This window comes from Miniopterus natalensis, chromosome 7, assembly GCF_054644295.1.
Source record: "Miniopterus natalensis isolate mMinNat1 chromosome 7, mMinNat1.hap1, whole genome shotgun sequence".
In the NCBI taxonomy this organism is placed as follows: domain Eukaryota; kingdom Metazoa; phylum Chordata; class Mammalia; order Chiroptera; family Miniopteridae; genus Miniopterus; species Miniopterus natalensis.
The window spans coordinates 57,299,913-57,327,299 of record NC_142087.1 but is presented as its reverse complement, the minus strand read 5'-3'; the positions used below and the strand labels follow the sequence as shown (position 1 = coordinate 57,327,299).

The window sequence follows — 27,387 nt, the reverse complement described above, 5'->3', positions numbered from 1 at the left end:
TATTTCTTACTGTAATGATGTCCTTTTTATAAATCTAAGTTGTTATTCTATGAGCCCTTTCTTATCTGATGCAAAGTAATATCTCAATGGAACTTATGCCCTTCCACCCCTAGAATCACAAAACCTGAAACGCCATGTCTCACACAGACCTGTCATTATGATGCCTGGCAGATAATGCTTCATAGGTAATTATGCTTCACAAGTAATTTGGCCCAATTTTAGAAGACAGCTGCCACCGACTGGTTGTTTTTAACTATCCAAGTGATGGCTGGTCAAAAGGAAGCCTAGCATGCTCTTCAGGACTACAGAGAATTACTGTACTACTTAAAATATTAAGGAAAAAGTTAAGCCATAGGAACAGACAGGTTGAGAAATATTTAAAAGGTTCACTGGGATTCATATCTAACCATGTGAACCTATGAAATGAACGCATACGTTTTTCAATTTAACTTTTTTATAAAAGCTAAATTGGAAAAAAGTAGGTGTGGCTCTTAGTAATAAAAAGTCCAAAAAATTAATTAAAAAACAACCCAGATATACAAAAGTATTTTACACATTTCATACTTAAATACCTACTGGTAATACAAGATCTTAAATCAAAACACACTGTTAAATAAAGGGAACCTTTTTTTCAGCATTTACTAAATCAAATAAAATTAGATATTACCTGCATTATAGTAATCTTCAAAGGTAGTGCCTCTGTTCTAGCTTAAAGAACTAGGTTCTAATCATAGACATTAGAGATCCATCACAATTACCTTGAATAGTGTAGCTGTTTCTGGGATTATTCCTCTAATTTTCACCTGAGGTTCTAAAGGCAATGGGATAAGTTCCACATCTGACAAGTTCATCTTTTCATTGTCCCCAAGCAATGCCTGTAGTCTCTCATTCTAGGAGAACAAGTCAGAAAGGATTAATTAGGTTAAAATAAAAACAGTTTACACAACATGGTAAAGACATAAGACTGATTCCATTAACTTTAAAACATCTGCAAAGCACCACAAAAAATATGTGCAAAGTAGCATAAGGAGATGGTATATATGTGAGAGCTGCCAGCAGCAGGATGCTCTAAAAGAAGCAGTCCTTTGACTATGATGAGCTGGCCTTTCACAAGGTTAAGGAACACATTTCACACATTTCTCTTGCTGCAGCTAAGAATCGGGAATATATTCAAGCTAGACTTAAAAGATTTGATTTCTGTTTTCAAAGGATTTGTGAAGCCACAAGGAGAAACTAATTTCATTTGAAGCTCAACTTTTGCATGACCAAATACCAAGCAAGAATTTCATTATGCTTCTCTTGGGCAAGTTTCAGGTTTAAAAAGTAAACTCAATTCACTCAGAGGAACTTGGACCCTACCTTTTACTGTTCATTGACTCTGACTGAGAAAACTTTTCCTAATAAATCATTTATTTTCTTCAGCTCACACACACACTGCATTGAGCCAAGATTTCAAGTCACAGTGAAATAACTTTGTCATTGAGCAACATCTGTCGTATTTAGACCAAGCCCTTCCAATCAATTTCAAAAGAACATCTATTTCCTTTGAATGCTGTAAGAGTCATGCATTCTTTGAACAGGTGAGCTTGTTCTTTAAGGGAAAACTTGACTTGTCAGTCCCTGCGGCATAGAGCACTTCAACTGTACTACTACTAAAAGGATGTATGCCTCAAAGGACAGAACTCTAGAATCAGTGAGATGGAAGTTCAGAAAAATGTTTTAAGGACCACCAGCACATTAAAATAAATTTTTCCCTTTAGTAATGCCCCAATTCTCCTTTTGAATCATGGAAAGTTCAAGTTAAAGTCAACCAAAAACTGGTATGAATTTCAACATATCCCCTACAAAAATCAGTAAATCTACCTAACCAAACGTCCCATTAGACATATACTAGTATAAAGTGACATCAATTAATCTGAATTTCCAGTTATCCCAATAAAATAACCAGAAAGCAGATAATAGGAGAAGGGCGAGAAATTCAGCCACTTCTTTCAACTGCCACTGCTCTAAGCCCTGGGGTCCAAGCCACCATCATTTCTCATCTTGATTCCTCCAACAGTCTCCTGACTGCTCCTCTTCTTCAACCTCTGCCTCTTACAGTCTCTTATTAAAAACAACTAGAGCCCAGCAGTCTTGGCTCAGTGGCTGAGCATCGACCTATGGTCCAGGAGATCCCAGTTCAATTCCTGGCCAGGGCACATGCATGGGTTGCGGGATCAATCCCCACAGGGGGCGTGCAGGAGGCAGCCGATCAATGACTCTCTCTCACCACTGATGTTTCTATCTCTCCCTCTCCCTACCTCTCTCTGAAATCAATAAAAATATATTAAAACAAACAAAAAACCCAACTAGAGTGCTGCTGCTAAAAAGAAAGTCAGATCATGTCACTCTCCTTTCAAAACCTCTAACAGCTTCCACTCTGACTCAATGTTTAAGTCAAAGTCCTTATAATGGAGAATATAATGTGCTTCTTCATCCTATTTTCTCCCTCCTCACTTGTGAACACTGTTCCATGTACATATCTCTTCTAGCAATTCCCTTTAGACCTGATCCCGTCTCTGAACTGCTGACTCAATTTTTACCTTTCCCTCTCCCCACTTTCCTCTCACAAGCCTGGAGAGCTTGTATTGTGTTGTTTAACACAGGTCAATGAGAAAGACCTGCCTACTATGGGATTAGGTAAAGAGATGATATCAAGTGAGTCCTTCACATAGTTTAGGCTACTGATTAAGAAAAAGTGGCATATGAAGAACAGATACTCATCTGTCCTCATCAAGCAGAAGTCTCACTGTTGAGAGAGAGAGAGAGATCAATGGGCAGGGCATGCAGATACATTCAAAGCCAGTGCTGTTCCGAATGACTAGACTGCAGCCCTGGGTAAGTAGCTCTGGACCTGCACTTTCACTGAAGAATCCTAATCCAAATGATCTCTAGGGTCTTTCTATGTGAAATGGATTATATTCTAGGATGCTAAGATTCTAAAATAAGAGCCAATAAAACACTGTAGATAAAAATATGGACTCAGAGCATCTGGGAACAAATCTCAATGCAAACACTTGCTGAGGACACTGGACAAATTAACTTAACCTCTCTAGTTCCTACTTTTCCTTACAATCCGGATAATAATAGTACCCAACTTACAGGGTTGTTATGAGGATTAAATCAATATACATAAACTCATAAAACAGAATCCCGTAAATAATCAGTATGGTTAAGTGTTCCTATTACTAAAATTAGATAAGATTTTCATAAATGATATCAACCCAAAAAGAAAGTACCAAAACTGAGAATTATATCAAGATATTATTAGTATAAATAAAAAGCAGAGCCCATAAGTTTACCTTTTTCTTACGATTTCCGCTTTCACGCTGCACCGCCTTCATTAGATGCACAAGCCGATCCACAAACGTCTGCTGTGCAGCCAGCAAGGAACGCATAACTCTGACAGACTTGTCACCCTGAAGGGATTCAATGGGGAGGAAAATTAGTTCTATGTAGCACAATGATCAGGGCTTCTTTAAAAGCATGGGTGGTTTTTATTTATTCTTCTAATAGCTGTAAACTTCAATACAAAGAGTAATTGAAAAAGATAAATTATCCTGATTCAGAAATCATGAGAAACCTGCTATCTTAAACACTACCAACTCTTCCATAGTTGAAATATTAACCGAGTCTTCAGCAAAAACTGGTCTATCAAAAATAGCATCTTTTTTTATATACAACCATGTGACAAGATAGAATTCATTCATCTAAAATGCATTCACTCATTGATTCAGTAAGTATCTGGATGCCTATAATGTCTTCAGAAATGTGCTGGGGATATGGTAGAAACATATTAGTAGAACTAAAAATCTACCAAACAGGGGGTAAAGTTCTTAGGTAGCAACACTTTACATGCTTATTTAGTAAAATAAAAGTCATAATAATCAAATGCTGAAGTCTTAGGTAGTGATTCCCAGCTCATAAAATATTATAAAATACATTTTCTCATTAAATTTTCCAATTACATTACGCTGGGCAAATATTATCATCCTCAAGTTGAAGATGAGAAAATTTAAGCTCAGAGGAACTGAGATTTCTTCACATAATGACAAATGCTGTGACAGAACTGAGATTAGAATAGAGGAACAACTGCTTATTTGCTAATCAGTTTAATGGAGCAACACTCTGAGCTCAGAGAACTATATAAAAGTTTAGTCTCAATGAGCTCAATAAGAGGTGATTTAAATATTTAATAACATGAAACAGAAGATAAAAAATGCAATATTTCTGTAAATCACAGATTAATACGAGTTTTCTTTCATTGCCTGTGCACCCTCTGCTGGCTGAACTATGACACTGCTTTAAGAGTCATAAACATCGGGGGGAAATAGCTTTACAAATCTCTAAAAATTGTTTAAAAAGGAAAAATATATGTTATATGGAAATTATCTGCAATACGACCATTATCTGCAATATGACCATTGCCAGATTTGAAAATAAAAATAGCAAACATATGGAAATGAAAAAGGAAAGCGTTAGGGATTTTGTTCCACATATAGGTTTACTTCCTTAAATCAGGAATCAACAAACTTTCTGTCAGGACCAAGGAATAAATTTAGGCCCGCTGGCCATGCATTTTCCATTCCAACTATTCAACTGCTATTATACTGCAAAACCGGCCATAAACAATATGAAAACAAAAGGCATGTCTAGGTTCCAACAACATTTTACTTAAGAACACTGAAATTTGAATTTCACATAATTGTCCTGTATCGCAACAAAATATTCTTCTTTTCAACTGATTGAAAATATAAAAACCATTCTTAGCTCAAGGGATATGACAAAACAGGCAACACGCCAGATCTGGTCCACGCAGTGTTTGCCAACCCTACATTAAACGGTTACCTTCAACAATGCTTGGCTGAATCGTCTCATTACATTCAAGTACATCTCATGGGTCTTTGGATCTCTTTGCTGAGTATCTTGATCTTCACACTCCACTACCACATACCTTAAAAATATGTTATGTCATTCAGATTATGTGAAATGAAACTCAGATTCATTTTGTAAATATTTCTGCCTTTCCATTAAAAGAGTAATACATATTTGCAAAAATAAATAAATGGAAGTAATGAGATATTTTATCATCCCTCTTTCAAAAGTAGAAATGCAAAGAATCTATAAAAGGTAAATGAATAACAGTAATTAATTTGCACACTATCTTAGATTTTCTAAAAATTTTGGTATTAAAAAAAGCATTTTCCCCCAATGCTTTATGAGGTTCATAGAGCATTACCATCAGAAATTATCAAAATTCACACACGTATCTATCAAGTAACTCAAGATCGAGAATATTTTCACAATCTTATGTTATTCTTTTGGTATTACTTAAGACTCTCATTCTTAAAACCAATCTGAAGCTATTTCCTTCATTAAGTAACATTCTTCTGAGAGATAAATAAAATTTTAAACTCAATATGGCCCTATTCTAATCCAATCCATTTCCTTCTACCCTTTAAAGTCCTTGATTGTCTAAATGACCTTAGTATATTCATTGCATTTTCCTGTGTGTTTATGCAGCAAACTCATTTCCAACTGAGCAATACAGATGACTATACTGTGCAGGCTCCTTGCTCTGCTAAGGTCTCCTAGACCACCAAGTGAACACAATGGCCACAGAGATTTCTTGTGATTGGGGGTACAGACTGATGCTCATGATAAAGGTCAAGTATCAAACACCTCTCAAAATCATTTAAGCCAAAGTTCTGCTGCAAAGAGAAAGTCCATATAAATGAAAAGAAGTGTTTCCTTGGCCGGTGTTGTTCAGTGGTTAGAGCCACTGCACTGAAGGGTTGTGGGTTCGATTCCCAGTCAAGGGCATGTACCTGGGTTGCAGGTTCGATCCCCAGCCCTGGTCAGGGCTCCTGTGGGAGGAAACTAATCAATATGTCTCTCTCACATTGATGTTTCTTTCTTTCTGCCCACATCCCCCCCCCCCCCACTCTCTCTAAAAGTCAGTGGAAAAAATATCCTCGGGTGAGGATTAACAAAAAAAAATTTTGAAAGAAAAATAAGTGTCATTTCAAAATACGAAGGACAAATTTAGATCAAGACTAGAAAGTGTAGATTTGAATCATTTCTGAATTCTCTGTTCAGAGCAGTAAGCTAGATTCTACAAAGGACTCTAAGGGATTCCCTTGAAACCTGTCATCTTCAAGTAGAAAGGCAGACAAAACTGTCCGGGCACCCATTGTAAGATGACATCAGTGGGCCACCTTACCTGTTTCCTAGCAATTTTGTTTTGTGGGGTAAATAACCTTTATTACCTTGAAAGATCTTAAAAGTTATAGAAAAGCATGTCAAAGCATCCAAAGTTTACTTTCAATTTCAACATACTGGAATAGCTATAAAAATAAAACACTGAAACGATTTATAGATCCTGATGCCCAACATTTTACAGATTGGAGACTATAACTCTCCTCTGTGGCTTAAAAGGTTGACACTATTCATTTTAAAAGGATTGTTTGCACAACAATAGGCCCCTAAGGATTCAGCTATAGCAGAAATCCCATTTAAATCACTGGAAAGGGAACAAACAAATGAAAAAGGAAATTCAAAATGTTCAAAAGGAAATAGATCAATTAAAATTTATATTTTAATACATTTGTTGTAATAGAGTAAGCTTACAATGAGAGGCATTTAAATTGTTACATTTGATTAATATCTTTATACTATTCTGTCCATGTTAAAAAAGAATATGATCATTTTAAACCAACTATTTGAAATCATTTCCCACGTTCTCTCCTACAGTCACAAAAGCAGTATCTACCAAAGTCACAAGTCCATATCAATAACTTTTCCCCCGAGTGTTTCTGAATATGTAATATGCAGACTGTAAATATGGGAAAAAGAATTGCTCCTCAGAGAATAAATAGAGCACATACCATTGTTTCGATGAGTCAGAGATATAGTGGGAAAACACGAATCAAATCAAAGTTTGATGGAATGTTTGTAAGACTGGGAGCTGGGGTTGCACTTTGTTTATTATCTAGGAGGAAAACAATGAGCTGTTTCTCAACAGAAACTGTAGCCCTGTTAGAAACTGCTCATCTAATAGTTTTCCTACTGTTCAGCAGCTTTCAGAATGGCTTGAAAACTCTTCCTACTTGAAACAAGAGATCAAAGATTCAGGAGCCTGGGGTCGGGGGGGGGGGGGGGGGGGGGATTGGGGACATATGTTCAACAATAAAAATAAATTTAAAAAAACAAAATAATAAAGGGGGGAAATGATTATTAAAAATCAGGTTCTATCACAACTAATTTCAGGTGCTACAATGAAATCTGGTCTACAGGAAATCTAAAGAATACATAATTTTAAAACACTACAAATCAGTATATGCACACAGCTCTTATACTAGTAACTACTCTAGACTATAAATTATGAGCCAGAAAAAACTTGCAATCAATATGGCAAGAAAATAAAAAATCTATAAAGAAATTCTTAGTAGGTAATATAAAAATATATAAAACCTTAATTTTAAAATACCTAGGAAGCTTATAAGTACTTACTCAAAAACTCAACAACATGCCCCACATTTTGTCTTTATTTCCTTTTAAATATTTCCTTAGATTTTCATGAGAAAATATTTTTCTGTAACACCAGTGAAGAGACATGCACTTAAGAATTCAGACTGGAATATGGAGAACATTAGAAAGTAAGAGGTAACATTAAAAGGAAATAGTAGCTATTTGGTAATAAGAGAATTTCTAAGTAAACTTTTCAAAGTAAAAATGGTGATTAACAACTAGCAAAAAACTTCTGTGGGTATATTTTCAAGGACATACTGAAATTTACTGTGAGGGAAATGTAGTTTTATGAATATTATGTTAAACTACTAAAGTAAAAGCAAGGAACTATTTTTTTTCCCGCTACTAAAGCCAACAGGAAAAAAAAAAAATCACACGGTCCAACAGGGGTAAAAATGACAGATTTAGTTAAGATAACTGATAGAGGTTTTATTCTTTGTAAAGAGAACCGTAAAGGCTGAAACTAAACAGTTATTTACTGTTTAGGTAAATAATGAGCACCTGTGTTTGTAGAGAGCCCTTCATTCAGTTACCTATTTATTGGCTTACAGGGGCAGTGTCCACAATAACATTACAGCCAGAGAGTGGGACAACGACGTAAAACAAAAGACAATATTTTGTTTGATTTTGTCAAGGAAAGCAAAATGCCTCATTATTCTTCACAAATAATGAGCTTTCAGAATGGATACCTATTAATTTGTACGGTTTAAGCACAGTAAATTGTGCAGCAAAATTATATTAGAAATCATTTCTAGTGTTAAAATATATCAAGTATGTCAAGAAGTTTTAAATGTTCTCTCAATGTTCAGAGGCTTCAGGTAGGGCTTATTCAGCTGACTCTTCCCTTTGTTTACTCTGTAAAACTGGGTAAGGCTCCTTTGTCTAGTGTTTAATCCTAGTGCTATTTTTTACTGAACCAAAATATTCCTCATTGTGGCTTAAGCTTCTTGTCCTTTACACTTTAGAATTCTGTAGCAGATAAAGGGAAACATGCTTCATATGAATTATGCCTCAAAAAGACAATTAGCCTCCCTCTGCCTTAGTTTCTTCCTTTCCTTCAACTCAAGAGACCTAGAAAATAGAGGTATTTATACTTGCCCTATTTAACTTCAAGGGAAAAATGTAAAAAGGTCACTGAAAATACTCTGTAAATGGCTAAGTGCTAGATAAATACCTAACTCTAGTTCAGGTTCTATCAAGTTCAATTATATCATGCCTCTGCCTCAGTTTACTCATCTATAAAATAAGCAACTTCAAATTCCCACTTTGAATTTCTGTATGCTTCCAATGTTTTGGTAAATAATGTGAAAATACACACTCCTAAGGGATTCTGAAGTATCATACTTAAACGACTTAGATACCATAAAAGGCAAACAGACATCAAACTGGAAAAAACAACCCATTACCTTACCCAATCTGATTTTAGATACTGGAAAGTTAGTGAAAGGTAGAGAAATAGTGGTGCTAACAAGCATTTCCATGAGCGCGGTTGTAAAGGAATACAGTTATATATAAATATCACACTTAGATTTTTGATGGTTGGCCATACCTTATTTAAACTGACTTAAGGTTTATGGTATGGGGGAAAAATAGTCTTAAAAAGTGACAAGAAAATGAACAGAAAATTATTTTCACATACCAGTATAAATAATTAGCCAGTGTTGAGTTTTTGCAGGCTCTTGATATCAAGAAGGTACAGAGATCTTGCTGAAAGAATTAAAAGAAATGTATATATATATTACATTATGATCTACTATTAACAAGGAGGAAATAAGAATCTACATTTGCCCATCTGTTTTCATCCATACATCTTATGTTCACAGATCAGATTTCATGCGTCCATCTAACCCAGGCAATATTATGTGAGAGGTAAAGATGCCATGGTTCAGAGTTCCTTGTCCTGCTGGAAGCGTAACATTTAGTGTAGGAGAAAGACATTAAAAAAACAGTAGTAGAACTAGTTTAGATTGGGAAGTCAGGAAAGGCAATGAGGATGTGATATTTAAGCAAGACCAAAATGAAAATGTTTACAAAGGCCCTGAACTTGACTGTTCAAATATTAAAAAGGTCCAATGTGGCTAAAATAGAGTGAACACTAAAGTAAAGGAGGCTGAAAAGGTAGGCAAAGGTCAGGTTATGCAAGAGCTATAAGGTCACAGAATTCAGCATAAATTTTACTTTCAAAGCGAAGGATACTCAGCAAAAGATCTTAAGCAGGGGAGTGAGATATTCTGATTTACATTTTATGAAAATGACGTCAACTGCTGTTCTGAGAGGTACAGACCTGTGATCAGAAGTCTAGAAGAGTGAATAATGAAGGTGGAGACAGAAATACAGATTTTTAAAAAATACTTTGTAAGTATAATTAATAGGAATAGCTGATAAAGAGGAAGTAGAAAGGAACGAACGGAATTGACAGTGACCTACAAATGAACAGTTTAGCAAATGGACTAATTTGTTATATCACAGGTGAAAATTGTAGGTGAGGAATGCGCTAGAGAGTAGGGAAGGAGAGTTGTATTTTGAAATAGTAAGTTTGAAATGACTGTCAGATACGTAAGGGAGATCAAGTAGGTTGATCCTTTGGAGATATGAATCTAAAACTCAGGTGAGAGAAATGCACTAGGAATATAAAAATTGAGTCATCCAGTACAGCCTAGGGAAAGAGTATAAATGGAGAATAGAAGAGGACCCTGAGGAACACTAAGATGTCAAGCAGTGGAGAAAAAATGCCGACAAAGGAAACAGAAGAGCAAAAGAGGTGAAGAGGAAACAAGGATGTAAGGTACCATCTAAACCATGAGAAGAGTTAGTTTTTTGAGGGAGTCATTTACGTTGCTGAATACTGCTGAGAAGACATAAAAACTGCACAACCACAAACAAAGTTATTTACTACTGCTGCAAGGTAAGTTTTAATATAGTGATGGGAAGCAAAGGCCAGAATGACATGTTAAAGACTTGAAAGATGGAAAAGAAAGGAAGGAGAGTCAGCAGGTACAAACAACTCCTTTGGGAAACTTGATCATGAAGAGAAGTAAAACAATAAGGTGGGTTTCAAGGGATATGGTGTCAAGGAAGAAGTTTTGTTTTGTTTTTTCATATCTGAATTTTTAAGATGGGAGATATGCACATATTTGAACATTCCTACCAAGAAAAGAAGGGAGGTGTCCTTGAAGGAAGCTATGTTTCTGCTGTGTAAGAAAACACAAGGAAAGGATGGAAAGTGACTCATGTCTATAAATCTGGTGATGAGAAATTGCGACCATTGTTACCTAGTGGTTTCTATGTTCCCATTAAAAATGAGGCAGAATTGTCATCTGGATATTGGGAGACAGGCATAAAAAACAGAGTAGAAAAGGTGAGAGGGAGTCACTGTAGGGCAGGGTCAGCAACCCAACTAGAGAAATGTAAAATGGCAGACAGTGTTGAGTGCCCACCTGACCATTGTGATCATGAATTCATAGTAATACCAACATACGAGGCTATGTTCTTTTCTTAGCAGTATTCAGGCATAGAGAAATCAGGCAATTAATTAGGCCTATCAAGAGTGAAGATTGTGCCAGGGGAACTGAAGGTACTAATAAAAGAATGATTAAGATAATAAGGTATGGGATAACAGGTATATTCAGAGGAAAGCAAAAGTTAGAAGGGGCTGATGAACAAAGAAAAGAGTAGAAATCAATGAATTAGAAGTTTTAATGCAATAGGGGTACTTTAGAAAGTAAGCTAGAAGTTTACCACAAAGCAGATACTTTCAGAGGCGGCAAGAATCTTATCTCTAATTTTAGAGCTAAAACTACAGTTTAAATGTGCAACACTTAAAAGCCCTCAATTAGAAAGCCATAATGTAATGTTGAATCTATGAGTTTAACAGGTAGAACCTAGACCTAAATTTTTCCTTTGACTATATGAGGATACTATACTTTTATGTAGTATATGTAACTTAAATAGAAAAACCTTGTTTGACAATGTTTTTTTCATTAAAAATTATTTACAGAGCACAAATAAGGAAGTCTTACATTTAAAATCATTTGTGAAACAGGAAACACATACTGTAAAATTTTAAACTCAATTTGGATGAACAATATTTTTAAAATTTAAAATAAAAGATTGTTCTTTAGGCAAAAATATGACCTCGTATTGAAGAGATATTTTACTAAGTATACAGGTAAGTGCCTCTAAACAGGCATTGATTGTATATAATAATATTATCTAATTTAGGGGATTAAATAAAATAGAACTAAATCACTGGATGAAAATTACACACAGAGAAAGTACTGTTTTGGATAAGGGTAATACTGATTATGCCAGACTTAAAGGATAGATTTTTAAATATCTATGATAGCCAGTAAAATAACTGAAACAGACAATATAACCTCTAAGCTAGGGCTAGAGATGGAAAATAAGGAGGAGATCCAGGCAAACACAGGCAAGGGAAAAATAAAAAGATATATGAAAAATAGAAAGTACCACTTAAGATAGTAAAATAATCCTAATATAACTCTAATCACAATAAAAACAAATGGGGTAAAAATTCTAGTTAAAAGACAAGACTGTTAAGCTGGATTAAAAAACAAAACCTAGCTATAGTGATATTTTCACAAGAGATAAACCTAAAGTATAAGGCTACAAAATATTTAAAGGAAAGAGCTAAAAAGAATAGCAGTAAATAATACTAATCACTACAAACAAAGCTCTATTAATATCAAACAAACCAGACTTTAAGACAAAAAAATATAACAGGAGTTACTAAACAGTGATAAAAGATTCAATTTACTTGAATGCACATGATAAAATAACCTCAAAATATTTAAAACAAAAGCCAACAGAAATAGGAGAATTTGATAATTTCACCATTATACAAGAGTGAATTTTACCCTAATTCTTTAAGAAATTAAGCATAAAAGTACATCAGGAAGGGCAGAGAAGATTTCAACAACACAATGAATATGTTTACACTAGTGATATATAAACAATGATGTACCCCAAAATTGGGGAATATACCTTTTCAAGAATCCATGGAATTTATAAAAAATAATCATATTTGGACAATGAGCTTAAATGATTTCTGTTTTCTAACACTTGGCCAAACGTGAAGGGTGGTTTCCCAAAACTCCAACCAAGAGAAACAGGGCAAGAAAAGGGTAAGCAAAGAAGACACTCCTCAGGTGTCAAGGAGGAGACAAGAATGTTGGTATCTGTAGAGATAAGGGAGGGAATCCAGCTTGGTTGGAGATCACTTTGACATCCCTAAACACTAATTGCCTAGGGATATCTCAAAGGGGATGATAGTTGGTGCAGTATTATTACTCTACTTGGGGCAGGGATGGGGAGGGAAACCGTACCCAAAATAATTCCCAATGATTTCTGGGATAGCTTGGACTACCTACAACCTTCAAGGAACTATTCAGCTGACAAAAGGTAAACAAGCTTAATCAGTGAATGACAACAGTCAAAAAACAAATATCAAAAATATATAAAAACTATTTTTATTTTTAGGCTAAAATTTTTGAGTGCTAGGCAGTATGTAAAGCTATATTCTGAACATAACTTTCAGAATCTAATCGCTTCACACAATCTTCAATGTAAACCACACTGGTTGAAGCTACCAGTAAATCTCTCCTGGACTGTTTCCGTAACTTCCAAGTAAAAGATACCTGATGCCATGGTCTACAGGGGCCTGCATGACTATCTCCTGCTTTGTCGGACTCATTCGTCCACCATGCTCCTCCCCCTTGCTCACTCCCCAGAGTCAGGCACACTGGTCTCTGCTGTTCTCAAACATACTTAAGCTCTGGTCTTGGGGCCTCTATACTCCATGTTCCCTCTGTGTGAAATGCCAATCCCAGATCACCACATGGCTGCTCCCTCACCTGCTTCATCTTCATAAAGATGTTACTGTACTTTCCCTGGGAGACCTTCACTGGGCAATCTTTTCAAAACTGCAACTGACTAACCCCACCCCAACACTCCCTATTATCCTTCTCTGATTTATATTCCTCCACAGAAAATAAATACTATCTCTTCTACTATATACAAATATCAGCCCAAACACGAGAATGTAAGCTCCGTGAAGACAAGATGTTGACTGCATCATCTCCAGCACCTAGAAAGTTTCTGTACATAACAAGAGCTCAAAAAAATCTGTGCGAATGGGTGAATTAATCAATTCATTAGTACCTTAGCTTTGAAAGGGCAGAGTAACTAAACTGGAACTGAATGGTTCTTTAAAGGGCTCCCCTAAGGATTCTATGATCTTGTAGTATAAAATTCCTGTTTCAATATTTTGTATTATATCAAAAGATAAGCAGACATCCAAACTTTGGTTAACATTTAATAGTAAAAACAAGAGAGTCATTCAATCATCAACATTAACTCCTAAGTTTAAAGTAAAAGTAATATATATATATACACATTAAAAAATCATTAAGTTTAAACTAAAAGTAATATATATATACACATTAAAATCAACTGAACTTACTAATATCAAAACATGTAATATTTGTTTTAAACATCAGGGGTGTGAAAGATTCTTCTCAAATTAGAAGTCTTAGGGAGAAATTCAACAATACATACTAGTGCTTCTGCAAATGCACTTCCAAATGTACTTTTCAGGGCAGCACCAAATAGGCCTATTTTACCTCAAAAATCTACTTATCTAAAGGGATTTAATTTTCCTATGAGTTAAAAACAGCTTCACAGTACATCAGCCTTAGTATCAAAGTCATACATTTCTACAATGTAATCACAAACACCAACAATTACAGTAATGTGCATAAATATGTTAACAATAAATACTGTTTCTTTAATAAAATACCAAAGCCAGGTTATTTTCACATTGCATATGAACCCATTTATATGCCCAAAGCACCAATAAAAAGCCTCAAACTGAAGATTATCTGGTGCTTTTTGCTGAGAGGAAAAGTCATAAACATGCATCATAAAATAACTTATTTAATAAAGTTTTAATATTTGGTTTACTTATCAAATCAATGTTTTAAAACCACTGTAGGCCCTGGATGGTGTGGCTCAGTGGCTAGAGTGTCATCCTGTGCACCAAAGGGTTGTGGTTTGATTCCCAGTCAGGGCACATACCCAGGTTGCAGTTCAATCCCCGGTCGGGGGGGGTGAATGTAAGGCGACCCATCAATGTCTGTCTGTCTGTCTCTCACACATCAGTGAAAAACATATCTTCAGGTGAGGATTTAAAAATAAATACGTAAAAGTAATGAAAAATAAAAACCACTATTAAATGTTTATCTGGTATGATCTCTCCTATAGGAAACCTGAAAAGCTCTGTACTCACCTCTAGATTTTCACCATCTGAACCTTCTTTTGTTTTAGATGCAGGAGGAGGGGAAGACACTGGAGGAAGAGGGCTGGTTATAATTTGAGAGCTGAAAAAAAAATAGGAGATATCACTGATATGTAAAATATTCAGTCTGGAACAGAAGATACACTTTTTTAAGTATAGTTCACCTCAACTGTGTCTGGATAATATGTCAGTTCCTAAAGTGTGTTCTGTGCAACACTAGAGTCACCGTACACTCTGGAAAAGAGGCCCCATTATCAAGAAATATGGGTAATAGCCTCTTGGAGATATATGTGCAAGTTTGCATATTGCTAAGTACTGGAGTATTTTTTTAAAAAAGCCCATTTTACTTTAAATGAGCATTTCAGCATTTCTCAAACATATTCAGTCACAAGACCACCCCTACCTAAAATACACAAATTAGTGACCAGCAGACCATGGTTTGGGGAAGTATTGGGTTACAGTTTATATCCTGTTATAAAATCTTAAGCAGACTCCTAGAAAAACATTCCATGTGGCATAAGCAAGGAGGAAGGTAAACATGCATGACTAGAGACTGAAGGCCTCCAATGTACAGTGGCCGAAAATGTAAGGGTCTCTTCTCTTAAAAATAGAAAAATATAAAGTAGCCTAGGGAAGAAAAAATGTTTTTTCCTGTTTCTCAGTTCTTCTCCAAATGAAACAGAGAAGATAAAAACAGCATTAACATAACCATAAAAAATTCAGAAATATAATCTTGAGCCCGTGTCATAATTGAAGTAATCAGACTGATTCAGGTAATGATTTCCAGACCTCATTCTGTCACAAATAAATCTCATGACCTTTCACAAAACAACTTGATATCAGTAGGCCTCAAAGTTCTCACCAAAGGTTCCTATTCATCTCAAATTTTAAGATTTTATGGAAAGCACAATGGCGAAGTAGAAAGAACAGGGACTCTGGAGTCAACTCTACCTTTTGCAAGTTATATGCTTTGCATAATTTACTTCACTTCTAGGTAAGTCTAAATTCAGGATATGAATACCTACTTCAGTGAATTACTGCAACAAGCCAATGTATGTAGACTACCTCACAGTGTCTGCTACATAGGTGAGAGTTCTTAATTGTTATTATTGTTACCAGTTGCTTTTAATTCAAATAGCATGCAATTTCTTTAGTGTAACTACCAAAAACACAATTTTAGAAAAAAAGTTTGATTCCACTGACATCCCGTCCTTCATTTCATTTTTGCATGACTAGTTAATAGTACCTAGCACTTATTTAGCACTATGTGTCAGACACTTTCCTAAATGCTTTATGTGTATTAACTTAGTCAATCTTTCAACAACCACTAAAGATCAGTTACTATTGCTATATCCCCATTTTTAAAATGAGAAACTGGGACCAGAGAGAGAATATGTAACTTATACATGTGCACACAACTAGTAAGTGGCAGAGTCAAGATTTTAACTTACGTACTTTGACTCCTACAAACACTGCACTGTAATGTTTGTGTTTTTTTGAGTGCACATGTCATAGCCATTGGTAAAACTTCAAACTTAGTATCCACTAGGGTTTGGTACATGTACAGAAAATGGAAAGAAGACAGTGTGAAAAGGAGGGAAAGTATCAGATTTGAAAATAGCTCCTCCTGGGACATCCATACCTATCTATTTCTGCAGAATTTATTCCAGAACTTGACACACTCTCTGACACTGAACCCTGGCTATCCTTCTTGGTAGATTCTATTCCATTCTTTATATCATCAAAATTTTCATATTTGAGAGCTTGGACCAGCTGTAATAGATACATCAATAAATCCTGAAAAACAAACAAAGAAATAAGATAATATTAGAAAAACAAATGCAATATGGTTATAGACATAATTTATTCCTAAACATCCAGTTAACAATTCACTTTATCTACCTCTTATCAGCTGTGTTACCTTTGCAGATCACTAGGATGCCTAACCTTGAGGTGTCACTGGGTCCGCATCCAGAAATGAACATAATCACATGAGGATTAAATCAATTAGTAGAAGAAAGTCACAGAACAGTGCCTGGCACAGAGTAAGTAGCCAGTAAATGCCTTTGTTTAAAGTAGCATCCAAAAAGCAAGGTAAAAAACAAAAACAAAACAAAAAAAGGATTGATATGGTTCATGTAGAACTAAAAAATTAAGGCAGGATCCTTTTTTCAGCAATAAATTAGATAACAGCATTTTATGTCTAAGATTACATAAGAAACTCCAAATTTTCAAGTGTCCCAAGAATTTCTGTTTCACAACCTTTTCCAGTTAGGATTTTTAAAATTCTGTTTCTTTCATTTTTCCTGAAAGCTCAGGTTTTAAAGAACTTGGATTACTTCTTAAATAAAAATCCTACAAAACAGGTACTTTAACACTCATGGTTAAGTGAAATACTTACTTTCCTGACAACTACCAATATTGATTTGAAAAAACAAATTCCAAAGCCTAAATTTACCAAACTTCTATTGACAATCAATGGGATAATTAGAACTAAAAGGTGTCAATAAAGTAGCTTTTACTTTTCTGAATGTTCCTTTAGCATAAAAAGACACTTTACGTTTAATGTTTAGGACAGAAATATTTCCTGTCTTATTTTACAAATGTAGTTCTTAGCCTTTTCCAATGCTTTTAAAAACATCTAGTATATTCCTGTTGCAACTGTCACTCACCTAATTAGCCCCCTGGAACTTAAAATTAAATAATTTGGAGGCCCTGCAACTACCAATTCAATTTCAGTCTCTTCTTTTAGCCCACAAACCAGGTTAAATACCCTGTAAAAATTTCATGGTGTACCATTTTTCCCCTATTTGTAACATAAACTATAGCATTTGTAATTACTTGCTTTACTCTTTGCCTTTTCCATTATATTATAAACTCTGTGAGGACAGAGACCACTTTCCAACAACCTATTTTCCCTTACTTAATACAATATATTTTTTCCATAATTTTTTTCTAACATTGACATAGTCAACATTTTTATCATTACCCAAATACTGACAGAGTAATACACATGATTTCACCACTAAATGATTTTTTCAGAAAAAAATCAAAAGAAAGGTTAACTGGCTTATTCTTATTTGAACATATCAATCAATGTCAGTGACTATCAAAGCACCCCTATGTAGACTGTTGTTTCTAAAATCTGTTTTTAACTGGAGCAATAAACATATGATTTTCTATTATCTTATTTGAGATTTATAGCATCTAATACTCATAGGTATATTTCCATGCTTTTGTAACGAAAAAAAGTGAATTAAATATCAGAAATATTTATATAAATATAAATGACATACTTTAATGACAGCCTTCTTGGGAGGTATAAGTAATTCAGTTTCACTGCTAGCCTTCATTTCTAAGGCATGCTTTGGAAACACTGCTGAATGTTATCACCTGTTGTATTTTCCTAATTACAGAAAAAGACTTATCACATAACATTTTTTAAAAAGCAGCATTGTATTTAAATTCCCCAGGAAGGAGAAATTCAGAAGATAACTTTCCTCTTTTTAGTCACTCATCGCCATCTGATTTGTTGGTCATCTGGTATTCTATATTCAAACTACACTTTCCTTCATTTGTATGGAAATTAATTAACTTCAATAGTAAGTACAAAGTCTGTTTGCTCATTATATAGTCATATCTTAAAAAATATAAAATTCCTCCAAGCATGAAGGACATAAGCATAAGAGTAAAGCAAAAGAAAAAAATCAAGTATCCATCTCAGACAATTCAGGAAAAATTTCCCAAAGGCTATGAAATATTATCTAGATAGTGATCACCATCTTTCTCAAGAACAAGTTAATTCTAATGCTTCAGAGTGCAAATGCCAAGTCCCATGTCAAAATCACTCACTGTCTTCTCATTTCTTGCTGAATTAAGAGTAACTCTTCACACAGGCATTAACAGCTAGAGACATGGGTTCCGATGCTGCCTCGAAGATGTAAGCTACATCTATCCCACACACCTGTTTAAGTGAATGCTTCCTATTTTCCTGTACTTTTCAATCACCTTGCCTTTGCTCATACTGCTCTCTCCACTTGGAATGTAAACTCACGTCCAACTGTGAAAATTCTACTCTTCCTTCAATTCCTATCTCAAATACCATGTCCTCCTCAAATTCTAATGCGGAATCTCTCCTCCAGAGTGACAAAGCAGTAAGAAATAAATCTTTAAAATTTTCCTAATCAAATCTGAAAGGTATTAAAAGAGCGAGTAAGATTTATTTTACAAATGTACAACTAGTATAATAGGTTATCTATAAGCACAGATTTCATATATATACTACATACTGATGTTTTTCAGATAGCATGATGCTATACATACAAAAAACAAAAACCCACCGAACACCTATTAGAACTAATAAGAACAATCACTAAACTGACAAGGTAAAACATAAATATTAAAACAAAAACAATTTCCATTTAACTAACAAAATAAGACATAAAAGGTATAAAGTAGTTCTTAACAATAATTGTCACGGAATACATGTAATTTTTTAAAAATGCATAAAATTTCTACAAAATCAAAGTTTGAACAAGAAATATCTTCAGGAGGGCAGATTTAGTATCGAAAAGCTGTCAATTTTCCCTTAATATAAAATTTTAATGTAATTGTACTTAAGATTTTGGTGGAATTTCAAGAAAATGACAGTATTATTCTAAAATTCTTAGGAAGAGTAAATGCATAGAAAGTATAAAGGAAGGTCTATAGGTATCCATAAAGTCTAGAAATATAGTAATTTTTTTACAAATTAAAGATGTCTTTGACATCATTTTTCTAGATATTCATTAGCCTGTTTCCAGACTTTACAAACACCAAATATGTGTTGATAGTGAGAAAATCTCCAAGACTGCTGTTTGGTCAATAAGGCAAGTTTTTATCAATATATTTACAGCATATTCATATTTATATTATTTTGTAAAAAGAGGTATAAACACTGTACATGGATACATATGCTTGCAATATGCATAGAGAATATATGAAAAGATATATGAGTAGCTACCCCTCTGGGGATAAGAAATGTTTGGAGGAGGGGGGTTCTATATTATTTCTTTCACAATTAAAGAGCAAAGTAAATTGGGGGGAAAAGGTTAATATTACAATAAAGAAATAAACCAAACTGTGGGAACAAAAAAGAAACAAACAAAAATGCTGCTTGCTTCCGGGGATGGTTACAAGAGCTTTCCCAGAGATGATGGTATCTGTGCTCTAACTTGAAGGATGAACAGGGGAAAGGCATATGAGACAACGAAGAAACACAGACAAAGACATGGCTACTAGAGAGACTGTGACACATTCAAGACATCAGACTAACTGTCCAAACATAAAAAACAGTATTTTTTCTTTCAAATGTTCCAATTGTCCAAGATGTAGCTATTTAGACAAAATGACCTTTGATGTATCTTTTGATGTGCTTATCTGATTCTATTATCTTCTGAAATACCAAAAGACATTTTAAGTTTAAAAAACCATAAATACTGTACTCCACAGATTCAGCAAAATGGGGACATTTTACACTAATTAGGAATGAAGAAACAACATGCATGGTTTTAGTATGAAATTTACATAATATAAATGTGAGCTCTTTCTGCACATGTACATGAGTACAGTTTTCAAAACTTTGCCCCACATAATGTTTTCTTCATAACTATCAAGTGACATGAGCAACAATTATCACTTTTTTTGGACAGGAAACTGAGGTGACAATAATACAGTATACAGTGTTCCCAAAGACATATAACATAGGCATAAAGAGTTAGAGAAAAAATAAAATTCAAATCTTAATATACATCTAACAAGTCAGTAGTAACAGAATTAATGACTCAACTAAGTTCGGAGAAAGGAAAAACATGAGCTAACTTAACCACCATACTCTTTACACATATCTTTAAAATCTCAAAAAAATTAACAATTAATAATTGAACCATATTTTGCAGTACAGAATGCATGTAATGTTTCTATCATTCTCTACCTCGTAACAAAAATTATAAAATGGTCTAGAAATAGCTCAGTATCTACATGTACCCTGGTAACTCCAGACACAAATACTTAGCCTCTAAGCTTGAGGGAACTAAAGCCAGACAATCCAAATAATGATTTACAATTTTTCTATTTAAACTCTGAGCCCACATTGAGGGACTGTGTTGACTACACCACAGAGGCCTTTATTTAAACTCTTAAACATAGAGAATTAATGACTTGAGTGAAATTTCTAATAAATTCCAAAATAAATATTTTGATATTTCAAATAAATATTGTAATAAAATTTTTACTTGTGATACAGTAAAGACAATTAGGAAGGAGATGAGAATATGCTGAATCATAATGGTCAGAACTGCTCTTTGACAGGAGAGTAAATAACATCCTATTCTGACAAAATTAAACAATATCTGAGATTTTCCTCAAAGTAATCTAGTGGAGGGTAGGGGAATGGAGAGGAGAGAGTAAGAGATGTTACAGATGAAATAAGATTGGCTATGAGCTGGCAACTGTTAAAGATGGGTAAATTATATGTGAGCTACTCGCTATACTATTTACTAAATTTTACTGTAATTAAATACACATGCAAATATTGACTTTAATAACTGCTTTGTTTTGCTTCTTGAAATTCAGATACCACTATGAATCCAAAAGGATTTAACTATTTTAATAAAGGTCTTTGGCAATAATTGTTCTATGGGATCAGCATTCCTATATACATATCGAGGCTTGAGAAGAATTATCCCATATCCCATAAGCACTGCAGGGTAACATAAGACTATTAGCTCATATCTGAGAGCACATTCACTCCACCAAAATTCATTAGTAAAAAAAACACTGCTGGATTAGTCTACCTCATTAGAAATTACTAAAATTCAAAATCCAGCAATACTTTGTGTCAACACAGAGTGCTCCTCCTTCCCTAGTGGCCTGAGGTATAAACACAGCCAGTATAAAGTTCGCAGTCTTTGCTTTCCAGAGGATTCAAAACCACCTTCAGAAAATCTACACATCCACATAATTGCCAGCAACGGAAAGTATAAAGGAGTCTGAAGGAGAATAAGATGACCGTGCATCTCCACGTTTTAAAGGCCCCATGGGCTTTGCAAGGCTACAATTAAATGTGGCTTGTTGTATACTGACTAATAGAGGGGATCTGAATGATTCCCTAGCCGGTACTGCATTAAACCATTTTTCATTAGAATTCCTCTTTCCAGACAGAGCGATGCAAGCTCTGCTGCCAGGTGAGCGTCCTGGGAGAGATTGTCCTATCACGAAGCAGATCAGGAAGTAAATTTTCATTTCACAGGAGTCCCTGGAGGAGTATTTTAATTTTACTTCTGAAAACACACCTAGTACATCCTCTTCCCTTCTAAAAGTCTCCATCCCGTCCCCTCCCTTACACACACGCACGCACACTCAGAGTCTGCATCAGGCTCTCCTGACAGTGCGCCCAGGAGCCATGGATAATGATGTACCTCATCATCTGCCTGTCGCAGCCGGGCGACAGCATAGCGCCGCACCGTCGGGTTGGTGTAATGGGAGGACAGGAGCTCCAGGGAATCCTCCACGTCCATTGGCTTCCATTTGCCCAGCAGTTCCAATGCCTGTCTGGCCTCCTGAGGTAGATCCCAATTAACACATTTCAAGAATTTTGTCAAAGCCTAAAATGAGAAAAGATTTTTAAGTTAGAAACAGCAGCCTATTAACTGGGGTAGGGAAGGTCAATGGTGACTAGGCAGAGTCCACTTCGCCCTGATGGAAGTGCAGAGTCAATGACAGACTCCTTGTGTAAACACTAAACAAAGTTGTACATTCAATCCTAGAAAAACAATGCAGGGCAGAAAAATAAAAAAGCATGTTGCTTGTAACTTTACAGGTAAAACTACTTTCAGACCACTCTGAATTTTTAAATTTTCTTTGGCTTGTCTTCACTATGCTTTTGTTTTCTTTAAAATACTGTAGGCCTCAAGACATAGTTGAGGCATGTCTCATGAACTCAGATGGCTCTGAGATGACCTTCATTTCACAACATCTACATGTGACATAAAATAAAGTAGCCAATGAATGAAAGTCTGAAGCCAAATGAGGGAAGATTCCTCACCACTAACCCCAGTCTTGAACACTTCTCCAGAGTTACTGGGTTTCCAAGATATTCATATTCACGAGGACTCAAATACACTGATTGTTATATCTTTCTTCACAGAAGAGAAAACCAAACAAAAACTCTCCAGAAACAAGTATAAAAACAGATAAACACAGCAACAGTAGCAAACATCCTATGATTCAGCTAGCATCTTTCTGGAACCTCACTTCTTTAAGTAGGTTGCATACCGATGTTTTCACCAGACTGTCAGGTAAGAAAATTACTTTGGAGCATGTCACTCATGGTTGCATACATAATAAATGCTCTTTAAAGAAAAGTGCATACCCGTCAAAAATTCAACTTTTCCAGGATGTTTTCAGCAACTTTCAGTTCTTCCTTTAGTAGTTGCCTCAATATTATTACCTTCATTTAAATGATGCTCTTTTCTAACTGCCAAATACATTGTGTGTTTTTTTTAATATATTTTTATTGATTTCAGAGAGAGAAGAAGGGAGGGGGAAAGAGATAGAAACATCAATGATTAGAGAGTCATTGATCGGCTGCCTCTTGCAGGCCTCTGGCTGGAGACTGAGCCCGAAAGTAGGGCATGTGCCCTGACCAGGAATCGAACCGAGATCTCCTGGCTCCTAGGTCTATGCTCAACCGCTGAGCCACACTGGCTGGGCTTGAGGGCATTCTTATCTCTACAACTGGAGTCTGCATTCCCCAATGATAGGTATCTGTTTCTTCTGCACTTCCTGTACACCGCTAATATAGTGTTTCATCTCCAAATAAGAACACAAAATGCAATAGTAACAAGCCATGCAATTATTTTTCACATCTAAAATGTATTTCTAGGTTGAATGTGGAAACAAAGCAATACTTTCTAAATAACGACAGCAAAAGGTTTTCCATTTCATTGTACATCGGCAGCCTGAATAGAAGTATGTGGCAATGTGCTTATTATAAGCAAATCTTGCAGCATGCCAATATACTCAGTTCAATAACTGAAACAATCTAACTCCCAGATTCTCAGATTTATAGACTTATTAGTAAGATTTATAGCATACACTACTGCCAAGAAACGTAAGGCACTATACAAATATTCCCACAATTTTATAACGTTAAATGTTACAAACGTAAACAAGGAGGTAGTAGAATGAAGGATACAAGGAGAAGAGGACTGATAAAGACAGAAAGTATAAGAATCTGAAGACAGAATAATGATGATGACAATTCATCTTAAATCCTTTAAAGATACTTTATTGATTTACGTAGAGTACTCAAATATGATATTATCCCTAGAGCTTCCACAGATAACTAGAGTGCACATACGAGCTTTAGAGCGAGTATGTTAGGGTCAAATCCTAACTCCCAGCTCCATCAATTATTAGTTGAGTTATTTGGAGCATATTATTTAATTTTCAAGTGACCTATTTTATTAGGTTACAGTGAAAATTAAATAACTTATTGAATATAAATGCTTAGGATGGTACTTTGTAAATAATAAATACCTAAAAAATGTTAATTATTTTATTATCCAATATTATTGTTATTCTATTTCTGATGTCGAGTCCAATGGTAAATGTTAACATTACCACACTTATTACATTTTATATTAATAGCAATAAATATTTTTGTTAACTTCCCTTTGATTTTAGTTAGAATCACCTCACTAGTACCTCCTATTCTTACAATCATAAGCACAATCACTTTAGAGCTGAAAACACTGTATTTATCATATATATTTCTAATTTTAACTTCTACCAACTCAGTTAATGGAAATTTCTACTTTGTTCCTATAGGAAAACCCATTACTCTATTCAAGACACTCCTGACACCAAACATATGAGTTTTCTACACCACCCAATTCCCTACTTCTCTGAGGAAACCAACTGGGTGTCCTACAATTTAATTCAATTCTGCCATTAACACCTGGAATCAGTGCAGATTCCAAGGGTTAAGGGGCCACTCTCACAAGATCACTTCCCATTTCATATGACAATTTTGGCTCCCAAGGTTGCCCAGACTTCTGTCTGACTTGGCTACAAATCAGGGGTTCTCACAACACCTTCTTCAGTTCGATAATTTGCTATAATGGCTCACAGGACTCAGAGAAATACTCTACTTATTAGTGCTGGTATATTAAAAGGATACAAATGGATAACCAGATGAAGAGGTACATTGGGCAAGGTCTGGAAGAACCCCAAGCACAAGAGCTCTGTCCCTGTACAGTTTGAGATTCTGCTCTCCTGTCACAACCCAGAAGCTCTATGAACCCCGTCTTTACAGGTTTTTATGAAGGTTCCATTACATAGGGATGATTTATTAAGTCACTGGCCACTGGTGATTAACTCAATCCCTAGCCCCTCCCCCAGAGATCAGGGGGTCGGGCTGAACATTCCAAGCCTCTAATCACAAGGTTGGTTCCTCTGGCAAACAGCCCCATCCTCCAAGAGCCACCTCATTAGCATAAACTCAGATGTGGTTGAAAGGAACTTACTATAAACAACAAAAGACACTTTCTCTCATCCCTACCACTAAGGAAATTCCTAGGTTTTATACACTATGTCGGGAACCAAAGACCAAATGTACATTCCTTATTCCATGGCAGTATCGGTTGTTTTTCTAATAATTTCAATTTAAAACATTCAAAAATGAAAGTATCTCCTCGCCCTGCTCCTTCCACTTGCCAAATTTCCTTACTTCAAGCACTCAGGCCTAAGTCCTGGGAGCTGTCCCCAAGCCATTCTGCACATTCTCCTCTCCTTCCCTGGCCCGCCAACCTAGCTCTCAAAATCAGTGCATTAGCCTGGCGGGGCGGGCGGGGCGGGGCGGGGGCGGGGCTCAGCGGCTGAGCACAGGACTAGGATCAGTCAGGGCACATGCCAGGGCTGTAGGCTCGATCCCTAGTCAGAGACGTGCAGATGTTTCTATCTCTCTCCCTCTCCCTTCCTCCCTCTGAAATCAATAAAGATATATATTTTTTAAAAATCAGTATATTAATCTTCTAATTATGTCTCTTTTTCCATTCTCAGCTCTGCTCCCATCTACCCTGGTTAGTCTTCCTTAAAACAACACTTGTTAAGACACATTCTGTTGCTTTGGTGGTTTCCTATTGCCAGTGAAATCCAACTGCCAAGCACAGACTTCAAGGCTCGTCAAAAGGCTCGTTTTCTATTTCATAACCACTCATGAATGGCTCAGAGATTTTCTGTCTCTAAACCTAACATTTTGTCTTACTCGTGCTTTTCTTCCCCATGAAAAATGGTCATCAAATAAAAAATACCACAAAAGCTTTCTCAAATTGTAAGACCAGTCTTTGCTCTGTGAAACCTCCTTCATATCATAGCACACTGACCTTGCTCTACTTCCCATTTCTATTAGAGTAATTACCTAAATGTTTACTAAGAGAGTAACTCTCAATCAATTACTATCCTATATGTCTCCATTTTGATTGTATATAAATATCCTTTCCATAAAACAGTTTTAGTTTATATGAAGGAAGAGAAATGGTATCTTAAGCCCATAGTTTCCAATAATACTAGGCCAAGAGTTGCTGACAAAGGCTTGCTGAACTGAATTCATTTCCACCATGGTTTGCCACCAACTTCTTGTAAGGATGCAAAAATATAACTGTTTGTGTTCTGACATTACTAATGTCACTGTCTCAGTAGCTACTTCAGAAGCAGCCTCTTCAAAACATTCAGTGTATCACTATTACCTTCACTATATATGACTCTTCCTACTGCATTTTCCTAAAAACATAATGGAATGATATTAAGTAAACATAACAGATTTTTTTTTTTAACTAACATTTTCATAAAAAGAAAGGCTGTTTACCATGGTAAAAGCTAGTTTTGAAAAGTTACAATATTCACATTTTGGGTTCTATAAAAATGAGTCACTTCTTAAATACTATGGACCACAAATTTTAAAATACTTCATACACTTAACTGATTTTGTTGGATAAAGTTATTTCTGTGAACTTTCTAGGTGCAACAACAAGTCTAGGCTAAAGGGTTTTCACTGGAAGACTGCGTATGACGGCAAACCCTGACACAGTCATGTAGAAAAAAATAGGTAGAAAGATCAAATTTAGTTAAAAAATAAATAAGTATAACTTTGTAAGAACCAATTTCCACCAATTTGTTTTCTGAGCACTGCTGTCTCTCCAGGGCCCAAATGCCAAATAACCTAATGCACTGTTCCGAGGAAATCGACATTCTTCCTATAAATAAATTAAGGGACAAGGGTACAGGATTTATTTGTTTTCTACAAAACTCATTTTAAATTATTACAAAGATACAAATGTGGCTGTGTGACTAAGTTCTCTGGTCACTTCAAGGCCAATATACTGAAAAGTGCTTCCTGAAAATTAAAAAATACCGTCCACTCGACCCTAGTGATCATAAGAATCCTATAATATGTCCTGAGA

General features: G+C 35.4%; 1 protein-coding gene across 3 annotated transcripts in view; it reads right to left on the bottom strand.

The window, feature by feature from the left end:
* The window catches only part of PIK3C3 (phosphatidylinositol 3-kinase catalytic subunit type 3), a 110,281-nt gene that overhangs the window by 38,534 nt on the left and 44,360 nt on the right, over positions 1-27,387 (bottom strand). For all 3 annotated transcript variants that reach the window (XM_016225034.2, XM_016225035.2, XM_016225036.2), the window contains exons 10-16: positions 22,342-22,527; positions 16,527-16,681; positions 14,876-14,966; positions 9,209-9,276; positions 4,888-4,993; positions 3,342-3,458; positions 759-890 (exon numbers count right to left, since the gene is read on the bottom strand). In XM_016225034.2, coding sequence (XP_016080520.1) covers positions 759-890; positions 3,342-3,458; positions 4,888-4,993; positions 9,209-9,276; positions 14,876-14,966; positions 16,527-16,681; positions 22,342-22,527 — 855 coding nt within the window. The remainder of the gene's footprint in view (positions 1-758; positions 891-3,341; positions 3,459-4,887; positions 4,994-9,208; positions 9,277-14,875; positions 14,967-16,526; positions 16,682-22,341; positions 22,528-27,387) is intronic.